Here is a 24,201-nt window from a genome sequence, read left to right as displayed (position 1 = left end):
CTTGCTGTAGTTTTGATTTTTATAGCAAGTTGGCCCTTTCTGATAAACTTTTGCAATCAGATATTCCATCAATTAAAGGTGTAAGTGGACATAGGTTACAAGTGCTAGGAAAAGTTAATCTACCTATTTCATTTAAAGGTGCTGTTTTTAATTATCATGTTTATGTTATAGATGGGCTACATCATTCTTTTATAGTAGGTTGGGATTTTTTACATGCAAACAAGATTAATATTGATTTTTCTAAAAGTGTTTTACAGGTACCAGATAAAGAAAATGCAGATATACCTAAAGTATGTATGATACAGACTAGTAGTACTGGCCTTGCTAGAACGTATTACCCTGTCACTATTTCTCCATTTTGTGAAATGAATGTTGGTGTCAAAATTTCAAAAAGGAATTCAGGAGAAATAGTTCTTTTGGAACCAGTAAGTAATTTAGCGGATTCCAATCTTACGAGTGCTAAATGTTTAGTCAAAATTATTAAGAAAAGAGCGGTCATAAGATTGATGAATCCTACAAATCAGAAAATACATATTCCCGCAACAAAAGTGCTTGCTTCTGTATCAGACATTGATTCAAATTTTATTCATGATTTAGATAATAACATGCCATCTGTTGCTAGTTTACAGCAAACTAAGGAAGCCAAGGAACCTATTAATTTTGATTTCAGCACATCTGATTTGAATTCTGAGCAGAGACAGAAAATGCAGACATTTCTAGCTTCTTATAGAGATATTTTTGCTACTAATTTATCTGAATTAGGTTTTACTAATAGGTACAAGCACAGAATTGAAACTTTTAGGGATTCCAGACCAGTCAAAATGGGATTCTATAACCAGTCTCCTCATATGCACAAAGAGACAGAAAAACATTTGGTAGAAATGAAGAAAAACAACATCATCAAAGAATCAACCAGTGAGTATCATTCACCTGTTATATTAGTGAAAAAGAAAACTACACCGGGTCAGCCTCAGCAGTACAGATTTTGTGTGGACTTTAGAAAATTGAACCTTCAAACAAAAAATTCATCATTTCCAATTCCACGGCTAGAAAACGTATTTGACACGATTGGTGAAGTGCAGCCGCAAATTCTGAGTTGTCTCGACCTTCACAATGGATTTTGGCAAGTCGAGATGGATGAGGAAACAAGACATAAATCTGCTTTTATAACTCGCAATGGTGTCTATGAATTTCTCAGAATGCCTTTTGGTCTTAAAAATGCTCCTATAAGTTTTCAACAGCTCATGTCTAATGTTTTACGTGGTCTCAATTGGCAATTTGTCTTAGTTTATGTGGATGATATTTTGGTATTTAGTAGGAGTTTTGAAGAGCATCTTTCGCATCTAGAACAAGTTTTCACTCGTCTTCGTGATGCAAATCTCACATTGAAACCAAGCAAATGTGTGTTTGCAGCAAAAGAGGTGAAATACTTAGGGCACATCATTTCAAAAGAAGGTATTAAGGTGGATCCTGAAAAGACAAAAGCTATTAGTACTTTTCCTGTCCCTACAAGACAAAAACAGGTCCGCTCATTTTTGGGAATGTGCAATTATTATCGACGCTTTGTTGATTCATATTCAAAGATTGCCACTCCTTTAAATGGGTTGTTACAGAAGGAAAGAGAAAGAAGTTTTAAATGGAATAGGGAATGTCAAGTAGCTTTTGACAATTTAAAACAGGCTTTACTAACACCTCCTGTCCTGGCTTACCCTGACATGAATAAACCCTTTATGCTGACTTGTGATGCTTCAAATTCAGCTATAGGTTTTGTTCTAGGTCAATTAGACAGTCAGAGAAAAGAGCGTGTCATTGCTTTTGGTGGTAAAAGTTTATCCAAAACTGAACAGGTTTGAAATACAACTGAAAAAGAGTGTTATGCAGTAGTTCAAGGTGTAAAAACATTTAACACTTATCTTGCTACTGGCAAATTCAATATATATACTGATCACAAAGCATTGACATATCTCATGAATCAGAAGGCAAATACAGGTAAACTTACAAGATGGGCAATGGACTTGCAGCATTACAATTTTGAGATTAATAGATATAGGAAGATGTGGTGTGAGTGCCATTAAGTATAGAAAGGGTTGTAACAATCAAGTAGCTGATGCTCTTAGTAGACGCTCATACCCTGAACAGCCTGACGATGAAAATGAAGTCGCAGCTGTAAAGGTATCTGGAGTGAATACTAGAACAGAAGCTAGTGGCAATGATAAGACTTGTGAGAGTATCCAAGTGGAATTCTTTTATGATGATTACACTATGGTTGCTCCATTAGATCCCGTTATTGCCAGACCAGAATTGTCAAACCTACCTGCTATTGCAAAGTTGCAACAAAATTGTCATGATTTTGGAAATATGTACAAATTTCTTACTCAGGGTATTCTTCCTGCAGACAATGATCAGAGTTCAAAAGTTCAAAAATCTGCTCAAGATTACTCTATCTGTAATAATGTTTTGTATAAATGGTTTCAGAAGAGAGTCAGAGTTGACAATGGTGAAAAGTGGATTAAACAATTATGTCTCCCTCAAGTTCTTAGAGAGGATGCTCTTTTAAGTTATCATGATAGTTTCGTAGGTGGTGCACATCTTGGGATTGAACGTGTTTATCATGCTTTGAGTCTTAAGTACTTTTGGCCTAAAATGCACCAAAGTATTGAAAACTACATTCGATCATGTGATCGCTGTCAGAGAATTAAAAGAGATACAAAGGGTAAGAAACCACCTCTTAATCCTCTGCCAGTTGACACAACCTTTGAAAGATGGCATATGGATTTTCTGATACTCAGTAAAACTAATGAAGGTTATTCTTATGTTTTGCTTTTAGTAGATTCTTTTTCAAAATGGAGTGAGGCCTTTCCTATGAAAACTCAAGAAGCTTCTGAGGTTGCAAAGGTTTTGTTTCGTGAGATTATTAGTCGTTATGGTGCAATGAAGTGTTTAGTCACAGATCTTGGTAGAAATTTTGTATCGAATTTGGTAAATGCTTTGTGTGAAATGTTGAATATTACAAGGCATCATACAAGTTCATACCACCCACAGACAAATGGATTAGTGGAAAGGACCAATAGCACATTAATACAGGCAGTCAGAGCTTATAGTGATAAGGACCAGAACAATTGGCCAAATAAACTCCCAGGTATTTTAATGGCTTTTAGAAATTCTCCATCAACTCAATCAACAGAGTATTCTCCCTTCTCAATGGTGTTCGGCAAGGAGATGAACTTACCTTTTGACGCATCTGTTTTGCCAAAAGACAATCTGTCAAAAGATGCAAAACACCATTTAGAAGAAATAATTTCAAACCTCAAAATTACCCAAGATTTTGCTGCTGAAAATATTAAGCTTAAACAAGCAAAAATGAAAGAACAATACGACAAAAATACCAAAATTCCTGAATTTAGGCTTAGAGATAAAGTTTTACTTAAAGAACATGTAGTCCCTGTCGGTCGTTCACCAAAATTAGTTGATAAATTTAATTGTCCTTATTACATAACTGACTGTGGGCCGAATTTCACATATAAATTAAGACGCTGCAGTGACCAGAAGGAAGTTAAAGCTATGGTCAATGCGAGCAATCTTAGGCAATATGTAGATCCCACTGATTTCCGTGACCCGCCACAAGCTCCAGAACGTCCAGTTCCAGATAATCCACCCGATGCGCAAAATAACCAACCTGCAGATAATGATCAAGATGATCAAATTGCAGACAATGAGAGTACAGATTCAGAAACCGACAGTGATAATGGAGATGAACCGAACAATGTTATTGATGATACGTTTCATGAGGTTGAGACACTACTAAATACAAGGAAAACAAGAGGAATACAGTATTTTCTTGTGAAATGGAAAGATGGTTCCAAACCGACATGGGAACCAAAGCAGAATATTGGAGAGGGATTGATACATGAATACTTTACAAGGAAAACAAAAAAAGGAAGGAGGAGAAAACAGAGGAAATATTTTACAAGGCCATAGGTGAAAACATATTACTGTACAAATTTCATTGGAATAACACAGATAAAGCTTTAAAGGCGAATAACTCACTTACATGCAAATAATCTGGATTGAACTCAAGTTTCAAATCTGCGCAGTGGACCATTCTTTTATTATTTGACCCTTTGATTAACAATTTTTTTTTAATTTCAGAAATTTGTTAGGCAAATTATGATGTGAAGTCAAACCTAACAGAATGCATATGTGTTTTGTTGTCAGTAGTGCTAGAGTACGGCCGTGCTCATTCGACTAATCATCACTTTTTTTTTATTTTAGCAATTTAGTGTCCTGAGAAACTAGAATCCATTCCAATGTTATAGTTATGTATGATGAAGTTAAGTGTTCAGTGAAATGTTACCGAGAGCCAAAGTGGAGGAGTTTAGAGTGTATTAATGTTTAGTTTATTTCTTTTTGTAGGATTTAGAACACATATTAAACATATTTTTAGATTACATTATGTCATAGAGATTGCAGATCATTAGAATGCAGATCGTGAGATTGCAGATCATTAGATTGCAGATTGTGAGATTGCAGATCGGGAGATTGCAGATCATGAGATTGCAGATCATGCGCTTACAAGGAGTGAGCATATAAGAAATCATTCATTTTCATGTTTTATATTTGAATTTTATATCGTTATATTGTCTTTTAATATGAAAATTTATTGGTACTTTGACTTTTCTGTTGCACTAAAGCACCTGGTTTACTTGATTTTTCATTATTGGAAAACTGCATCAGTACTATATAAACACACATATTTTAGTGTGAAGTGTTAATAAAACTCCTCATATGCAAAATGACAATATTAAGTGAATGCATATTTGCAAACAAGCAATACCTCAGTGCTTCCCCGTTACAAGTGTATTAACATACATCCTTTGAAATTTTGGAAGTGTCTTATTGAATGAATATCTGCAATTATGACCATACATATATATATTTTTAATTTTTAACTAAGTATTTTATGGGCATTAGATCACAAAACTACATTCACATAAGTGTCATATATAAATAATGACTCTATATGAACTTTAACATTATGTTTATCATACTTTTATTCTTTTTACATGTATATATATATATAATTATTATTCTTATTTTATCAGTTCAGATGATGTTTCAAATTCAAGCTTTGGGACAAAGCTTAGTGAGGTTGAGGAAGAGTTGTTATAGAAAAATTATGAATTGCCAAAGACAAAATTTTAATATAACAGACCAAAACTTAAGTGAAAATTATTCAATTTTTACAATTTGAGTTAAAGTATTTTGAAGTTTAAATTTTTATTTTATTTTCTAAAATTTCTCCTTACATAAGTTACATTATTTTTGGAATGTTAATTTTTGATAAAGAAGAATGACATACAACTTTAATATTTAGATTACTTAATTAAGCCGGATAACAAAGAGACATGTAAGTGCTAAATTATTTACTTTGGATTATGTACCTTACATGTAAATTAAGGCTTTTGTTAAACAACCTTTTCCTATTACTCATGTGTGAAATTGTTTATAACACCTGTCACCCATGACTGGATTATTGACCAACCAGTGAAATTAGGTTGTGGTCAAGGGAGCTTTACAAGGTAATTTTTGATTGGTGAAAACTGGAGAAAGTTAAGAAATCAGTGATCATGTGACCACGCCCGCATGGAAACAATTAATGTTTTCAACGGTCACTTTGATTACTGATTTCAAGAAATAAACATCTATATTTACTAGAACTTTCTCTTGTTTTACACCAGGTGCTAAAAGTCATCAGACACAGCACGAGAAGTCGGTACAACACATATTTTGCTCATATCTAACGTTGTTTTAATTTATTTATTTTTTGTGGTTGGTCGGTTTATTGTTGTTTGTTTGTTTAATCTCCAATGTCAATATTTATTTCAACGGTCAACTTACATGTAGGGTGATCTGTATGTTCTGAGTCAAAACTGTCAAATCATCATGATGTTTCTGTCCTTGTTTATTTTTCGCTTTTAATAAGATAGATAGTTTGTTTTTTTTTAAATTCTATTTTTCTTCCATATTTTTATTTATGTATAATAGTGTCTTCAATATTGTGTACACTGATTATGCTGGCCAAGTTGTCCTATTTTAATACAATTCATCGTCCGAAGTTGACGCATTGCTCAGTTTTGGGTGTATATTTTATTCTTATTTTTAAATTGTATTGCTATAAAGCAAAAAAAATAAGTTCAATTATCTTATAAATATCTAGTCTAATGTAAGTTGGTTTTTATCATTTCTAGAGTTTTCGATTTGTTTGTATCAACGTAACTATAGCTAAACGCGTAATTTGTAACGTGTGTATTACCGTTTTGGTTCTAAATTTATTGTCTTTTTCAAGCACTGCTCCGACTAAGAAAAATTAGGTTCACATGGGTTATCTCGACAAATAAAGACAGATAAAAATGAGAGCATATAAACTACATATAAACCTCCCCCTAAAATACTCTGTCTGTCTTGTTACTCAGCAAATTTCAGGTAAATACAGAAATTTTAAAGCAAACTAATTATCCTCAAAGTAAATATATGGCTAACTCAACTCGTCCATTCGAAAACTGATCAGATCATCAGATCATCCCATGTACTGTAGCTCTGCCTAGTGGCAAAACTATGTTCTTATTAATGCAGAAGTTTCACACGGGTAAATGTTTGACTTAAAATGTTAAACAATATCATTTGGTACCGTAAAAAAAATAAAGCAACACATTTTTACTTGATATGAAATTTATTGTCCGATTTCCATTTATAGTCCAAATAATTATGACTTCTTTAAAGGCTTCTATATTTTTTGATGTAATGTGTCAATGAAAAAAATATAATAGCCTTTCAAGACGTCATATTTATTCGATGTAAGGCTTAAATTTAAGGTAGTTACACTGTAAGCTTAGCAGAAATATGTGTTATTTTTTGTTGTTGACTTCCAGTTAAAAGAGAGCACCAACTAAAACATCTCTGCTAGCCCGGAGAGAACAGGAGTGGATCGTAACACTTGGCTAGCGAAGATGCAACTCAAATCAATCTACGATAAGATCAGTGCAACTGCAATGATATACATTTTTTTTAATCTGGGACATTTATTAACCTTTCTACATGTATATTTTATAACTGGTAGCTTTAGCTCCAAAGGAATTCCAATTATGTTATGGTACTATTATACATGTATGCTCAAATAAAGGTACAGGAATGATGCAAAGTGTAGGGTGTCTTAATACAAGGCGAGCTACTCTATTAATTTACAAAGTATTTAGATACAACTTTCCAAGTGCATGTGCTAAGAGTTTTCAAGCACTAAATACAATCACATTACAATCATGACAATGAACACTTGAATCAGTACAATAACAGGATGTACCTTCTCATTCTGCTTCTCTCACAACAGGACAACAATATTGACTCATTAATTGCAATGGAGCTAAAATGAATTTAGTATCTTAAAAATGTTCAGTTGTTTGTCTACATTGTACATTGAGTAATCGTCATGTTTTTTTTTACATGAATAAAAACATAAGTGGCAATAAGTAATAACTTTCATGCATATTTATGACAAGAAAAATTATTTTTAACTACAAAATTTCATTAGCAGACACTTCTGTTCTATCCTGGATCGACCTGAACATGCATGAAATATTTGCCACTGGGCATTATGCAACCAACAATCAATCAATCTTTCCTTTAGCAAAATGTTGCAAACAAGTAAATTGAAGTTCAAATGTATAACTGTAAAATTAAATATAATCAATCCTTATCATTCAAATTCATTTTTCTAAAAAAAAACAAATTTAGCACTTACATTGTATTAATGTTTTTCTGCCCAACCTCCGTTAGTAGAGAGGCATTATGTTTTCTGATCTGTGAATCTGTCCTGCTTCAGGTTAAAGTTTTTGGTCAAGGAAGTTTTTGATGAAGTCTTAAGTCCAATCAACTTAAAACTTTACACATGTTCCCTTTGATATGATCTTTCAAATTGTGATGCCAAATTAGAATTTTTACCCCAATTTCATGATCCACTGAACATAGAAAATGATAGTGCGACTGGGGCATCAGTGTACTGGGGACACATTCTTGTTAGTGATTCTTTTCTGCTGTGAAATTGATAAAATTTATCATGTTTATGGTAAGCAGCATATTAAAAATAATGTTTTATTTCATAGTTTTGCAGATCTTTTGATGTTTGAACATAAAAGTAATAGGTACTAAGTATAAATATGGACCTTCTACAGATGATGGAAACCAGTGTTGTCACAGGAGGAATGGGAACAGTCTTATTCTTCTTGTATAACAAATCTGATACAGAAACAGAGGTAGCTGTGTTAGGTATAACTATAACTTATATAAGACATACATGACATAGATATATGTTTGTGTAGTGTGTACATGTATGTGATAAAAAATAAATATATACCAATAATTTAGTCTTACTACAACTAATATACCAACAAACTTTTCTTATAAACATATACAAAAAAACTTATAAAATAATAAAAATAAGAAGATGTGGTTTGGTAGCCAAAGAGACAACTCTCTACCAGAGACCAATTGCAAATGACATAGAAATTAAGAATTATAAGTCACTGTATAGCCTTCAACAATGATTAGTGTAGTAAGGTATAAAAGGCCTGGAGATGACAATTATAAAACTAACATCCTGTAACTCTTGACTACAACCAGTTAAGTTTGAAACTAACATCCTGTAACTCTTGACTACAACCAGTTAAGTTTGAAACTAACATCCAGTAACTCTTGACTGCAAACAGTTAAGTTTGAATCCTTGATGGCATTAATTTTATCACATGTAAGATAAACAGCAACTACGGCATATATGGCAATAGAGAATTTTTGTCAGAATTTTTCTTGAAACCAGCAAGTTTTGCATCAATATTTATAAAAATCACAGTCTGAAATGCATTTTCCATGAAACACAAGCATTGGGCTCAAGTAATCTAATGGCCAAAAACGGGTTTATGATATATTTTATTGAATTTGAAAGACAGAAAATTAAGCAAGTCTTTAATGGTTTGTTGATGAAAATGTACATTACAGCAGTTGACAAATATTTGTGAAGTTGTACATCTGTTGATCCTTTCAGGTTACCTAGCCTGTTCCTTCCTGATGATCCTACTCCATCAGGCAGCACCACTCTTCCATGTTAATCCAGTCAAGAAAACAGAAGGTAGTTACAGGTATATGTCACAAACATGAAAATTAGGCAAAAACAAGAAGACAACTCCAGTTTGCATTACATATTTAGGTATTTGTCTTCAATTATTGGTGAAACTAAAATTAAAAAGTAAATGCTTACTGAGATAATAAAATAAGAAAAACTTTTAGAAAAGTTGAAAACATACTGCCAGATTGTTTAAAAGTGAATAGTGAAAACATGCATGGAGGAAACAAAATTTCCTTCCCTTACATAAACAATGCAAGCACACATGCGTTGTATATAGGTGTTACCTTTGATGCTTAAAAATAGACTTTTCACTTCAATTTATCAAAACTCTAGAACTGTTATAACTTTTATTATGTGCAATAAACACTATGATGTCCAAGTTACACAATAAATGTTTGCTGTTTATTTTAGTGTTAGAAATTACTTTTTGTTAAACAAATACTTAACTGAAATGTATATATTACTTGTCGGTAATATTTTAATCTTTTATTGTGCATCCACATTTTATCAATCTTTGTCTTTCCCTATTTGTTATTATGATTACATTTTCTGTTTTCCTAGGTCTATTAACAGTCAAGGACTATGGAGTTCTTTCTTGATACCAGCCATTTGTGTTCTTGGGAATTTTATCACTAAAACAGGTAATTTAATTTTTTTTTTTTATTTATATTTGAACCTCATTTGTAAAGGACAGTTTGGTCGAAAAGCAGTTTTGATTTGAGATATTTTGTAAACTTCAGCAGAACTCACATTTTAAAGACATTTCTAACTGTAATGAGTCAAATTTGGATTATTTGTAATCTCATTTAACTTGGATAAGTTAAATAATGGTATCAGGTCCCTGCAACTTCTGTTTATTAAGGCTTGACTGTAATTAGATTTTAAAAATCTTCAGACAGAAAAGGATAGTACATCACTGAATTGTTAAAACAAAAAATGCACCACTGAGTTTTTATCAACAAAAAATTGTAAACTTTAAAAATATATTGTTGTTGAATGTTCAGTGCTTTTTTCCACAGGGAAAAAGTTATTTTATGTTTTTTTTTTATGTATTACAGATGACAAAATAGATAGTAGTTTGTTGTTTGTTTTGTTAACTTTGACCTTGACATTAGTGCACTACAACCCTTCCAATGCTTCACAGATTGCAGGTGCATTATTGTTATTGTGGTTGAAAGAAATCTTTAAACAACAAGGTGAGTTTACACCAGCTATATATCAAACTAAACTATGGCCCTGTAGTTACAGTTAATGAAAAAATCAAATCTTGGAATTGAAAACTTTCTGTAAAATACAAAATTTATGTGTCAATAAAATATGAAGTTGTAATGGATATATAGCTATTTTATAAGTCAAGCAACTTAAAGTGTATTGGAAGGGTGGTAATGAAATCAAATTATATAAATTATCTAGGCATTTTAATTTTTAAAACTTTTAATAATTAAAAGGTTACTTTTTTCCATTTCTGTAAAGGATATGTATAAAAAATGTTAGTCTATTTAATATAATACAAATGTACAACCAACATGGTAGTTATAAATAAATTTCTCTAATTCTATGGAAATTTATCCCGTTCCGAACTCATTGTATAAAAAAATTTAATCAACGTGTGGTTGCTGGTGATCTCAAAAGATCATTGGCTGATTCTAAGGGTCATGACCTTTTAAGCTAACTGGATGAATCAAAATATGCTCACAGGTGTTAATAAAATTGACAACTTCGTGCAATGTGAAAGGCACTCGAAGGGGATTTTTGGTTAACAAAAAAAAGAAAATGCGTTTTTAATCATTAGAGAAACAGATTCTTACATAGTTACTCATGGATTATCGGATTTATCCAATCTCGATAGTTAAATTATAAATTTTAACTATCTCGATTGGATAAATCCGATAATCCACTGGTATCAATGTAAGAATCTATATGTAACATTATGTTAAAATAAGGTAAAAAGGTGAATTAATCAATTACAGCACGCTTACAACAGCGCTATCAAAAAATCCAGGGGAGAACACTGAAAACAATGCAAAACTTTTAGTTTCTGTTCTCCAACTGAAGTGTCTACATGTTTTGAAACTTATACACAATGCTTTTTACCACAAAATATAAATCGAAAAATTGCAAAAAAATATTTAGTTTCCGTTCTGTAACTCGAAGTTTGTCCCAACCGAACATTATGGGACCTATACACAATACTTATTACCACAAAACTCAAATCAAGTACAAATTTGGATAGCGTAACTTTCATCGTTCTTGAGTTATGTCCCTTTATAATGTTATTTATTTCTATTTATTGCAGATTTGAGTAGCATTCGATTATGTGTATTTCACAGCATAATGTACTACTTTGCTTTGTCAAAATTGCCACAGAAGTTTCCAATGGCATTTTCATATGGAGAAAGCATCATAGTATTACAGTCTACATTTCTCATTGTCAACGAATTCTTATTTAGAACTGGTATTCTTCAGGTAATTAAACATAATTGACTTAATACTATCTGTACAATGTTAGCTATTAACTTGTAATAAATCTGAAGCAACACCTCAATCAACAATCACAGAGCATGTATTATGATTCAAAATAATACAGATAAAATATCTTAATTCATTATAAAATACATGATATTTTATTAGACACTGTATCATAATTCTGCTTAAATTTGGTCTGCTTTTATTTTGCCTTGTAGATTCAAACCTGTTCAATTATTAAAGAAAACACTATAGTTAGATTCATGTTAACAATATAAAGTCAGTATCATATTATTCTGATCTACCACATAAGCAATGTGTACATACAGTAGCTATATTAAGGGGAGATGGGAGGGGTCCTGATCCCGAAATCCCAACCTTAAAAACATGAAATCCTTTGATCCCGAAATTTGAAAAAAGAATTCCATGATCAAGAAAGGGTAAATCCTGAAATCTCGAGCTTAAAAACACCTGATCCTGGAGTCCCGATAAAGGTCCTACCCCCTCCCCCTATATTTACAACTTCTTTATCTCTAAGGTAGCATATTGGCTCAACTAATGTCATATTCTATAAATCATATGTGATTTCTATTAAAAATGGATTAGCCCTGTTTTGATATTCATCATAAAACTGAATAAAAGAGTTTTCAGTTTAACATTTAGTAAAAATGTAGTTTATTTAACAGGAAAATCAAGAAGAGACACTGTCAGATCATGCCATGATAAAGATAGCAATGGTGAGTAAACATGTCCAGGTGTAAATATATGTTATGGTAGAGTCAAATGTTAAAACTACATGGAAATAAAAAAAAAATACATACAAAAACGAATGTGAAATCTAATATATTCAGTGAACAATAGATTTTAATTATATCTTTTTTATGTTGGATTCAAGAGAGGCAATCAATACCAGAGAGACATGCAAACTCATAAGTCAAAAAATAAACTTACCACACCATCGCTAAAAAATAAACAGACAAACAATAGTACTCAAAAAACACAAAATAGAAAACTAAAGACTGAGCAACAATAACCCTACCAAAAGTTTATTGTGTATTTATTATATTATATATCTTATAAATAACTACAAAATGTATTATTTTTCAGCTTGCCATACTTGGAGTTGTTCTAGCTTCAGTATTACTACATATGATCAGAGAATACACATCCAAGTTGAAATTTTACTTAGTGTACAGTCTAGTCATTGGAGTCTTTCTTATATTTGGTTTACCAAGACAAAACCCTGTAGTTATCCTGTTGGAGTATTTCTCTGGGAATTTAATCAGAGTATGTAAATCAGTCAGTTTTCTTTCAAAAGACATCGTAAAAATTACCCTTATCTTTTAAAGGTGGGTAACAAATAAGTTTAAATAATTTCCCTGGCATAATATTACCGGTATATCAAAAGTGTTAGTTTTGAGCAATGAACTTGTGTATTTCATACACTTTCGGTTAATTATTTGAAGAATTGCATTGTATAGATTTGATACACAATAGGTAAATATCTATTTGAGCATCACACACATTTTAAGCTCACCTGGCCCGAAGTGCCAAGTGAGCTTTTCCCATCACTTTGCGTCTAGTGTCTGTCGTCCATCATCTGTCGTTGTCCATCGTCGTTAACTTTTACAAAAATCTTCTCCTCTGAAACCACTGGGCCTAATTAAACCAAACTTGGCCACAATCATGATTGGGGTATCTTGTTTAAAAAATGTGTTGGATGACCCAGCCAACCAACCAAGATGGCCACCATATCTAAAAATAGAACATAGGGGTAAAATGCAGTTTTAGGCTTATAACTCAAAAACCAAAGCACTTAGAGCAAATCTGACAAAGGGTATAATTGTTAATCAGGTCAAGATCTATCTGCCCTGAAATTTTCAGTTGAATCGGACAAACTTTTGTTGGGTTGCCACCCCTGAATTGGTAATTTTAAGGATATTTTGCTGTTTTTGGTTATTATCTTGAATATTATTATAGATAGAGATAAACTGTAAACAGCAATAATGTTCAGCAAAGTAAGATCTATAAAAAATTCAACATGACCGAAATGGTCAGTTGACCCCTTGTGGAGTTATTGTCCTTTATAGTCAATTTTTAACCATTTTTCGTATATCTTAGTTATCTTTTAAAAAAATCTTCTCCTCTGAAAGTACTGGACCAAATTACACCAAACTAGGCCACAATCATCATTGGGGTATCTAGTTTAAAAAATGTGTGGCGTGACCTGGCGAACCAACCAAGATGGCCACCACAGCTAAAAATAGAACATAGGGGTAAATTGCAGTTTTTGGCTTATAACTCAAAAAGCAAAGCATTTAGAGCAATCTGACATGAAGTAAAATTGATTATCAGTTCAAGATCTATCTGCCCTGAAATTTTCAGTTGAATCAGTAAACCTGTTGTTGGGTTGCTGCCCCTGAATTGGTAATTTTAAGGAAATTTTGCTGTTTTTGGTTATTATCTTGAATATTATTATAGATAGAGATAAACTGTAAACAGCAATTATGTTCAGCAAAGTAAGATTTACAAATTAGTCAACAAGACTGAAATGATTAGTTGACCCCTTTAGGAGTTATTGCTTTTTATAGTCAATTTTTAACCATTTTTCGTAAATCTTAGTAATCTTTTACAAAAATCTTCTCCTCTGAAACTACTGGGCCAAGTTTATTATAGATAAAGATAATTGTAAGCAGCAAGAATGTTCAGTAAAGTAAGATGTACAAACACATCACCATCACCAAAACACAATTTTGTCATGAATCCATCTCTGTCCTTTGTTTAATATTCACATAGACCAAGGTGAGCGACACAGGCTCTTTAGAGCCTCTAGTTTTTGTAAAAAGTTAAATTTATTTGCTGATCATTAACTGTCTTTTTTACGGGTCCCAAACACGGCTGTTTGAGAAATAATTTTTCTATAGACATTGATTATAATTACTTGATTAGATTATTGCCTGTATGCATAATTAGTACATGTAGTAAATTAGCTAATAATTATAGTATGAAATTCCTTGGACGATTATCTAGTCCTAGGTCAAAGTGTTCAAGGGTTTCACGTTTTGAAGACAAAGATCCACAATACATAAAATGGGTGTTTGTGTTTCCATTTTGTAAATGTTTAACTGAGAGAGTACTGGAGTATCGCTCGGTAACAAGTACTCGATTAGTAAATCTTCACCAAGTTGACATCCCTAATTTAAATTGTTAAATAAAGAATGTACATTTCTACTCATATTATTACAGTCAATTGGTAATTATAGTTACAAAATGTATTGAAAAACAGTAACACAGTAGAGCGCTGTAAATTCACAAATTATTGCGTGCATTTATAAATTCGATTTTGAAATTTTTAGACTGAAATGTGAATTTAATTTTTGCAATATTGAGAAAAATCCTGTTTAAGTCATATTAAGAATTTCAAAATGGGAGTTTAAATAATGTGATTCTAACCCTGTCGCATTTTTCGCAATAATAAAAACATCACAATAATTTAAGAAATTTACAGTATTGCTATGTTTTGTCCAAAAACACATTTTAAAAATTTGTAACTATAATTTTAATTTTTTGTTTGATCTTTTTATACTGAGTGTCTTTTGTTAAATATATATTTATTTTTGTATCTGTACAAATAGAGGCTACTTTAAACGCTATGCTTAAAGTATTATTAATCTCTTACCAAGGAAAAAAAACAAGCAAATTAGCTGTTGCTTTTGGCGTAATTATATCTTCATTGTAACTGTCATTTGCAGCTGATGTCTTGTTTTATTGAAACAAAATGTTTATTTCTGTTGTAGTTTAACCTTGTGGCCTGGTATGGTTCATTGACAGCAATCACTGTGGTGTATTTGTTGATGTACAGTAAGCAGACTTCTGTTTCCACAGCAACAAGAAAGTTTTTCCATGTCATTATAGTAGCAGTTTACATTCCAGGTTTATTGTTAGATCCTACATTCCTAACTACAGCATCTCTTCTTGCTTTCTGTGTTATGTTTGTCATAGAGGTTAGTAAAAACACCAATTGATTCATATTTATTTTACCTTGAAAAATAATCAATTCTTAGTTTAAGGGACATAACTCTAAAAGCAATTTCACAGTTATGTCAATCTCCTTCAAAATTATACTTCAAGCTGCTACATTTGTAAGTAACAGATGATTTTCATCCTGTATCAAACAAGTTATTCAAAATAATTAATCAAATGCAATACTGATTGATAGAGTTATCTTCATTAACCCAAGACATTATTTTATTGAGAGCCGTGGTGTAGTGGTTAGTGCATTGGACTACTAACACAAAGGTTCCTGGTTCGATTCCCGATTGGGATGAAAATTTCAGGAACTCAATTTTCGGCTCTCCCTTGACACCATCTGCGAGTATGGTCTTGAGGAAACGATGATAGTCCGTCGGAAAGGGACGATAAATGGCTGACCCGTGTTAAGAGAGAGCCACATCTCTTGCACGTTAAAGACACCCTTGTAGATTTCGAAAAAGAGTAGGCTAATGCCGCTACAAGGCAGCACTCGCACCCGCAAAGTGGAAAGGGATTAATATAAGTTGCAAAACTTGTTTCCCAATCCACTATAAATAAATATGTTTAAACTAAACATTATTTTATTTTTCAAAAGTACTCTTTTTAAAATGACTGTAACCGCCCCTTCTTGGCATTTCAACTCAATTTTGAAACCTCCAATAATTTGAAGAATATCTTATCTTATAAATGATTAACTATACATCACAAATAAATGTTATAGTGTGTGAGCTTGGCATGGAATCCTTTTGTTACAAAAATAGTTCAAAATGACAGACGTAAATAATTCAACTTTAGGAGAAAAATCAAAACAATTAACGAAAATAAAAATGATATATAGCAACACACATCAACACACACCAAGCACTGAATAACAAGCTCAAGACTTAGGACAGGCACGTACAGAATGTGTTGATGTAATACATGTTTGTTTTGTAAGTTTTTTTGGCTGAGTTACACTGTTTTATTAACAAGTGTTTTTGTAACTTTGAAGTTGTTTGATTATCTTTTCAGACTTTAAGATACATGGATGTGCAGCCATTTGGACAATTAATAGAAGAAAAGTATAAGTTATTCCTAGATAAGCAGGATGAAGGACCTCTAGCATTAACTCCAATATATTTAATATTAGGATTATCTTTGCCATTATGGCTGTCTTTCATTTTCAGAATACCAGGTAGATAATTGATAAAATTTAAAAGATGAAATAGAAAGACATACATAAAAATACCTTATAAAGTAACCATGGAATTAATACACATTGCATACAATATAATTCATAACTCTGGTTTCCTGTTTTATTTGTAATCTTGATAACATGGTTTCACCTGCTTTCACTTTTGTTCTTCGTACAAGCATAACACATAAGTTATATAAATACACAAAAAGATACTAAATGCAAGCAGGTAGTAAAACCCTACTTTCTAATCCTATTGATTGGGAACATCCAGCAGGAAATTTCACAATTTTTTTTGACAGAAAAAAAGCTTTTAGCTTATTAATTTGACTCAGTATCTGAATATTCAGAAAAGTGAATGCCACTTGAATTTAAATTTTGAAGTATTGAGTTTTCTTTAGTTTCAGACATTTCAGTGTATGCTGGTGTAATATCAGTTGGTATAGGAGATGCTGTAGCATCTATTATTGGCAGTAAAATAGGCAGGGTTAAATGTCCAGGTAAATTATTTAAAAGTGATTTGACTCAAAATTATAATAGAGAGTTCCAAACTGATTCAAGTGATTACACAAAGTCTTGCATATTGAAAATCTAATTCAGAAACTACATTATTTCCTTGCAAAGAGGAATTTAAGATCACTTGTGCTCCTATAAACCTCCTTTGTGCATAAATGAGCACAATGTTGCACAATGGAGTTTCATAAGTTCTTTTGCAATGTTTTTACACACCCCTCTTTTGTTCTTTGAGATACACCATCAGAATAGTTTAAATTTTACTTTATTTGCACTTTCAGTGGAGAAATAATTGCTTTTATCATACCATTTCCTTTGTTTTGTAACATGCACTAACTAAGTTATTCTTTTTTAAACATACTGATTTTAAGGTACAAAATATTTGCCATCATATTTGAACATTATTCAAACAACAATTGATGTATAATAGGTACTTCCTTGCCATCTTGTAAATTTCATCAATATTTTGCAGGTAGTTCTAAGACAGTAGAAGGAAGTTTAGCTTCACTTGTATCTCAGATCATCACTTTGTATTTTTTTCAGTATAGTGGTAAGTAGGAATTCAACATACTGTGAGTTACAGTAAAGCAGGTTATTTTCGCAGGGTGTAAATTTTCATAACTTTTCGCAGATAGAACAAAATTGTCAAAATGAATTCCGTCAATTTATCGTGTACATACTGGGCAAGGTATTGATAATAGTATTGGATCCAACAAAATATTTTGTATACCTTTTTCAATGAAAGTCATAAAATTTGACATGGTAATGTTAAAGAAGAAGCTCTATATACATTTTAAAAAATAAACTTGTCGTAATTTAACACTTATGGATTTTTTCTCTGAAATTCAATACAAGAACACTTTTATAACTATTTTTTTCCTGCAATGTAAAATACATCAAATTATGGGGGGAAATACGGATGTAAATACTTTCTCGATAAGAAAAGGGTGAATGGATTGTTCACATGAGATACATATGGAACATAGATGATTAATTTGATTAAAAGTGTAGAAAGAACAGAAATATTAGAGAAATTTATCTAATGTAGTGATTGTTTTTCACTATTTATTTGTACAAATCATCATTTAAGAATCAAAAGAGCTATGGGTAATTTTAATTGTTAGTAACCCAACATGCAAATAATATTCCTCAATGGTTGAATTATAAATAGATTACCTAGAATTCTTTTAGATTATGAAAGGAAATTGGCAGAAAAAAGCTAAAGGGGTTACACAATTTTAAGGAAAAGGTGAAAATGTATGTTGAAAACATTTTTAACTTAAATCTTAAACCAAAAAAATGTGCAATAAAGCAACATGCTGTTTAGTAATTGTTATTAATGAAGGAATTCTTTTATTTTCAGGCAAAGTAGAATCATCCTTGACATTCATAACACTTGTAGCAGTAACCATGACAACAATTCTAGAGGCAGTTACTACACAAATAGACAATCTAGTTTTACCATTGTTTTTATATACAATTTTACTATTAAATATGTTATAATCAATTTACTTGAAGGATTTTATTAACATGCCAATGAAAGCTCGACATAGGGAGAGTGTTCCTGTGGCGGTAGTGACGGTGTTATCTAATCTATTAATAGCTTTATATTTTAGAAGGTGGGAGACCTGGATCATTCACTCTTTAGATTTTGATGCCTTATATTAAGAAATTTCCATCTGTCATATGTCCATTGTCCTTGACCTCATTTTTATGGTTCATGGACTTGAAAAAAAGGTTTTTAGTATTCTTAATTCTCTCTTATTGTGAGTAAAAGGATAACTATAATTGGTACTGTAAATTCAGATTGATTGCGAAAAATGCTACACAGTTGTTAACGCAAAAATTTATACTCGCATTTTGAAATATTTTCTCAAAATTGTTAAAATCAAAATCGCATTTTATTCTAAATGGACAAAATCGCAATAAAAAATGCATGCAATCATTTCTCAATTACAGTATGTGCATTCCTTGTAAGGTAATCATGCCTCCCAGACAGTTTTCCCTTAACATCAACTTCATTTCATGGATCAGTGAACAAGGTTTATTTTTTGTGGTTAAGTCCATATCTCAAATATTAAAAGCAAAATTTCTAGTATATTTGGTGTATGGAATGATTGTAAGAGGGTAGCAATGCCCCTTAATGTCAGGCGTCAAACAGTCATTTTCGGCTGCCAATAGCGTCAAATTGGTTAAAAAAAAATCTGTGATTCGTCAAAATATCCTTATCTTGATTCATCAGAGGTCTCAAATAATTATCATTATCACTATTTTGTGCATTTTTCCTTTGATTCTTTTTTGTGATCATTTTCATATCATGCTTCTCGCTTGATATGGAAAAATTATCGCTAGAAACTAAGGAGGCCACATTGCGTTGCTAACGAAATTGATATTGAAATTGACAACGTCGTCATAGGTAAAATAGCGATAAACAGATTATCATTGGTCATCTCAACTCAATTGCTTTTCTCACTTTCGCTGTACCAGCTCAACTGAGATAATCAACGATAATCTATAATTACTGTCATATTTGAAGAGAAAAAATAACATGATTCATCAATATCAGTCAATTTTTTTATCGTCTAAATGTACATTTAAGTGTAATTTCTGTGCATTTTACTATGTACTTGTTCATTTGACATTGGCCTCCCTTGTTAGTTTGTGTTTTTAATTTTTTGGTTCATTTATATGTTTCATAGTTTAGCGTTGCATCCCTTTCACTGAGCTAGTACAAATTATTGTTTAGGGTGCTGGATTTTCTTGTTTAATTGGTCCTATTGGTAACCTTATGTTATTTTTCTCCTCTTTGGTGGGCTTGGTGTCTCCTTGACACATTTCCTGTTTTATTTCTCAATACTATCTATTCTTTTATAAGCAGTTCTTATAAGCTTAGCTGTATTGACAAATTACATAGAGAGGTTTATGTAAACTTACTGTGGATTCATTTATTTTCGTGGGTATCAATTTTCGTGGAATGCTAAAAACTTGCATTTTAGTGGATATTTGATTTCGTGGTTTTGCCAATCTCTGTATACAAGGCCTATTGAAAATATGCTATTCGTTAAACATTTGAATTCGTTGTTAACTTTTTCCCACGAAACCCATGAAAATTGGTATCCAACGAATATTAATGAATCCACAGTAGTTATGAAATTTACTTTTTTAACAATAAATAGCATAAGAGTTGATGGGAGCACCCACTCCTCAATATGTTTTTTGTTGCACACTACAAGCTTAAGGAATCAGTAATGCTATCTTAGAATTGGATTTACTGGTATCACATTCAAATTTAGGAGCATAAATATTGTGCTGCACAAAGAGAAACCACAGTTGAAAATCACAGAGAAAACCTATCTGCCACAATAAACAGAAGCATCCTCTTTGGTCTTTTGATATCTGCTTGTCTTACTTGTTATAGAAACAGTGTGATCTGGTAAAAACATGTTGGTTTCTATAGACATGTATTAGCATTAAAATATAAGACTGCATGATCTTTCATATGAGCAGGTGAAGTATGTTGAGCTGGCTTTCAGCAAATGTAGCATTATTTGACATTTTGTTAGTAATTTTGTTCATGGTTGTTATTATACTGTTATAGGGTTAAACAATTTTCTGTACATGTTTTTGTTGTATATGATTCTGCTTTTATGTACTCAATGTCATGGTGATAAACAATTGATTATTATTGAAAAAGGGGGGTGTTTGAAATATTTGCCACTAGACCTTAAGCAAACATGTAGTGAAAAAGATGGAAAAAGGAAGTTGCACGAAATATTTGCCACTAGATGTTAGACTAACAACAATAAAACAAATTTGCAGTCTTTTTTATATAAGTACCTACATCATACTTTTTGTGTCAAGATTTTATGAAATGCAATTAAAACCCTATGGTTCTGACTTGATATCTAATCTTCTAAGGTTTATCACTACTTTCGAGATATGCAAAATATAGTTCATTGGTCACAATATTCTAAAAATCCTATCTATGAACATTCATGACATATATTCTCAGATATTAAAGTTACAAAATTATGTATAGTACACAACTAGAGCTAAGTGCTGGAATCTATAATCTGTTCTAAAATCATCAATGTTATTGTTATCTCCCTTTGTCCATAATTATAGTTCAATAAAGTACAACCTATGCTTAAAACAATGAAACGTTAATTTTACTTCCCACTCTCAAATTGAAATAATCTTTATCCTTTGGTGCTTACAGGCACTTTGATCTTAGACTAGTGTTCCTTTTTTGGACTAAAAGTTGGTAAGATTGAACTAAGAAAGAAATTGAAAAGCCAATCACTTAAAAGGTATGGTATGAATATTTGTTACTACACTTCACTTGCAATGGACTAAACTGTTCACATGTTGATAAGTCAGACGAGATGATTTCAAATTGTAACTAAACAAAAAACTTTATTGAAATTGCACTATGTTCTGACCCCTAGATGTCTTTTATATTTTATGTTGTTGGTTGGGGGTCTCTTTGACATATACTAAGTAACTGAAATCTGTTTGTTTTTTCATACAAAGAGATGATATAATTTATTTTTATTATGCTTTAAGAAATACAAAAATAATAATGATTTTAAACTGTCATGACAAAGTTTGATTTAGTTTTATGATGACTTCAGTGCTCCATTTTCTGGTGTTGGTTTCAGTGCTGGTATAACGTATCCCACTAAATCTCGGAATAAATGCCAACCTAGAATCACAATAAATGCACCCCATCTTGCAATTGTTCTTAAAAACCCGCTTGCCTGAAATAAAATAAAAGTGTTTCAAATGTGAAATCATTTAAAACCCATATATATTGATATCAAAATATTAAAAAAAGGACAACCCTACTTTGTAACTAGATCTATTTACTGGGTTTAAAGTACGGCGACAATAGTTCATCTTTGCTCTAGTTAATAAAGGCATAATGATGCATTATTATACTAGTCTAAAAATAACAAAAAATAGAAAGGGTAACATAACTATGTTATTGAATTTGAGGATCGATTTGTAAACGTATTGTCATAAACGACGATTTTTGACCGGTTTAGCGTGTTTCAAATCATCTTGATACTAGATTGAGGGAAACTACATCTTAAATCACCAATAAGACAAGATCTACAAGAAAAAAGTTAAGGTTCTGGTCAAAAATGACCTGACAGCTTTTTAATTTCATATTGACTTTTTATTTTAAATATTCTCCGATGGATCTTGATCAAATCTAGTCACAATCCCAGAGTCGGATTTAGGGGCAGGGTGCCCGACCCAACCCTTAGTGAGATTTTTTAAATGATTATATAGGGAGTCACTGATGCATGACTGGAGCGGGTCCCCTTCTAAAAGGTAGACTGGGTCTCTTAAGCAGTCAGTGCGCCCTCCCCCTTATGAAAATTTCTTGATGTGTCACTGATTCATGCGTATTGCAGGGTTGTTGATAGGATCAAAGACTCTGTTAGGACTTATGCAAACTATAATTGTTAGTCATTGGCAATTGATTTTATAGACTAGTCTACTAATGTGACCTTGGTTGTAAATCAAAATATAATCTCCCATATTATAAAAATAGATAACTGATAAATCCGGCTGAACTGATAAATGGATATAGTATATATGATCTTAAAACGGATGCATAAATTTTGTGATGCCATGAAAGTATCTTAAACACTATTGCAGTTTTCTTAACCATTGAAATGATTTATGCATGTGTTGTATGCATGGTTAACGTTGCATTTGTCCTGCCTAAGTATTAACAACATTTTTGAGTGCAATACAAGGGAAAATAGAATGTTTGTATGTTACTATAATTGCCCAATATTTTCTGAGCAGCAATTCAAGTTCTGTTATGCTTTAAAAGAATCAATAATATTCAGTAAAATGTTAACAAAAAAGTACACCAAAATGCATACAAATAGATAGTTACATGTGTATATATACCGTAGTTGTCTATTGATCTTGATTAAAATTATCTTTTGACTTACCATTTCTTATATGTTCTGTTCAGAGATTCTTCAATTTGAAATGGTTTCGAATTCAATTATCTACAAATGTACAACAAATACATGAAAGATTATGAAAGATGGAAAATCCAAATAAAAATATACGAATTCAATCTGCGACTGAATTTATTGACTATTATATAAATGTAAATGGTAAAGACAGAAAAGACTTACGTCAACTTCGACACCTGATAATGGTTATAACATAAGTACAGGTATATCTTCTTATATTGGTTCAAGGTTCTTTTTTATCAATTGGTATTTGTACAATAGGTATTACATGCGTATGGGTTCACGTGTTGAACAGTTCGTTTACACATGTATTAATAAACGTTTTATCTCGTCCAATGGCCTGTGATTTAATAGTTACTTTTAAACGACAAAAAATATTCCGGGGTAAAGTCCAGGTGTTTCCTACAGTAATAGGTGAATGTCATCTTCAAAGGTTTATAGTCCACATATATGTTGGTAAAAACAAGGCGCATATTGCCAAATGATTCATTGTGGCGGGTGTGAACGATAACAAGTTCCCGTTTGTCACAATGTAAAATTGTTTAAACTAAGGATAGTTTCATGACTGGCATTTCATAGACAATTTCGTGTTCCAAGTCAGGACTAATAACATTATCCCATCGTCTTCTTTTTTTTCTTTATTTGATTTGGCGACGTTTAATTCAAATTCCTTTGAATAGTCTACAGGCACTTGTCTCAGAAAACTGGCTGGGAGTTCAGAATTTGTCTAAATAATCTTTAACTTTAAATTTAGCAGAGTCCGGACAGTGCCATACTCAATGAAACAAAACACAATGCTCGCGCAGAACTTGTCATTAGGATAGGGTGTGTATCCTTTT

At 31.8% G+C, this 24,201-nt stretch overlaps 1 protein-coding gene and 1 long non-coding RNA gene across 2 annotated transcripts; one reads left to right on the top strand and one right to left on the bottom strand.

Annotated features, from left to right (window-relative positions):
* Positions 1–6,346: 6,346 nt before the first annotated feature.
* Positions 6,347–18,860, top strand: LOC134716860 (dolichol kinase-like). The gene is made up of 13 exons (XM_063579872.1): positions 6,347–6,483; positions 8,157–8,319; positions 9,092–9,185; positions 9,734–9,813; positions 10,231–10,368; positions 11,469–11,638; positions 12,325–12,375; positions 12,746–12,925; positions 15,436–15,642; positions 16,682–16,844; positions 17,246–17,344; positions 17,830–17,907; positions 18,721–18,860. Exons 2-13 carry the CDS (start codon positions 8,211–8,213, stop codon positions 18,858–18,860), a joined length of 1,509 nt encoding a protein of 502 aa, XP_063435942.1. The 5' UTR covers positions 6,347–6,483; positions 8,157–8,210.
* Positions 18,861–21,905: 3,045 nt separating this feature from the next.
* Positions 21,906–23,696, bottom strand: LOC134714245 (uncharacterized). The gene is made up of 3 exons (XR_010106519.1): positions 23,525–23,696; positions 23,333–23,392; positions 21,906–22,117 (listed from the first exon to the last, which is right to left on the bottom strand). It is a non-coding gene; the product is annotated as an uncharacterized LOC134714245 (long non-coding RNA).
* Between the last annotated feature and the right edge of the window lie 505 nt (positions 23,697–24,201).

This window comes from Mytilus trossulus, chromosome 4 (genome assembly GCF_036588685.1).
Source record: "Mytilus trossulus isolate FHL-02 chromosome 4, PNRI_Mtr1.1.1.hap1, whole genome shotgun sequence".
Lineage (NCBI taxonomy): Eukaryota > Metazoa > Mollusca > Bivalvia > Mytilida > Mytilidae > Mytilus > Mytilus trossulus.
The sequence above is the reverse complement of the archived record's forward strand: the minus strand, read 5'-3'. Positions and strand labels throughout refer to the sequence as shown.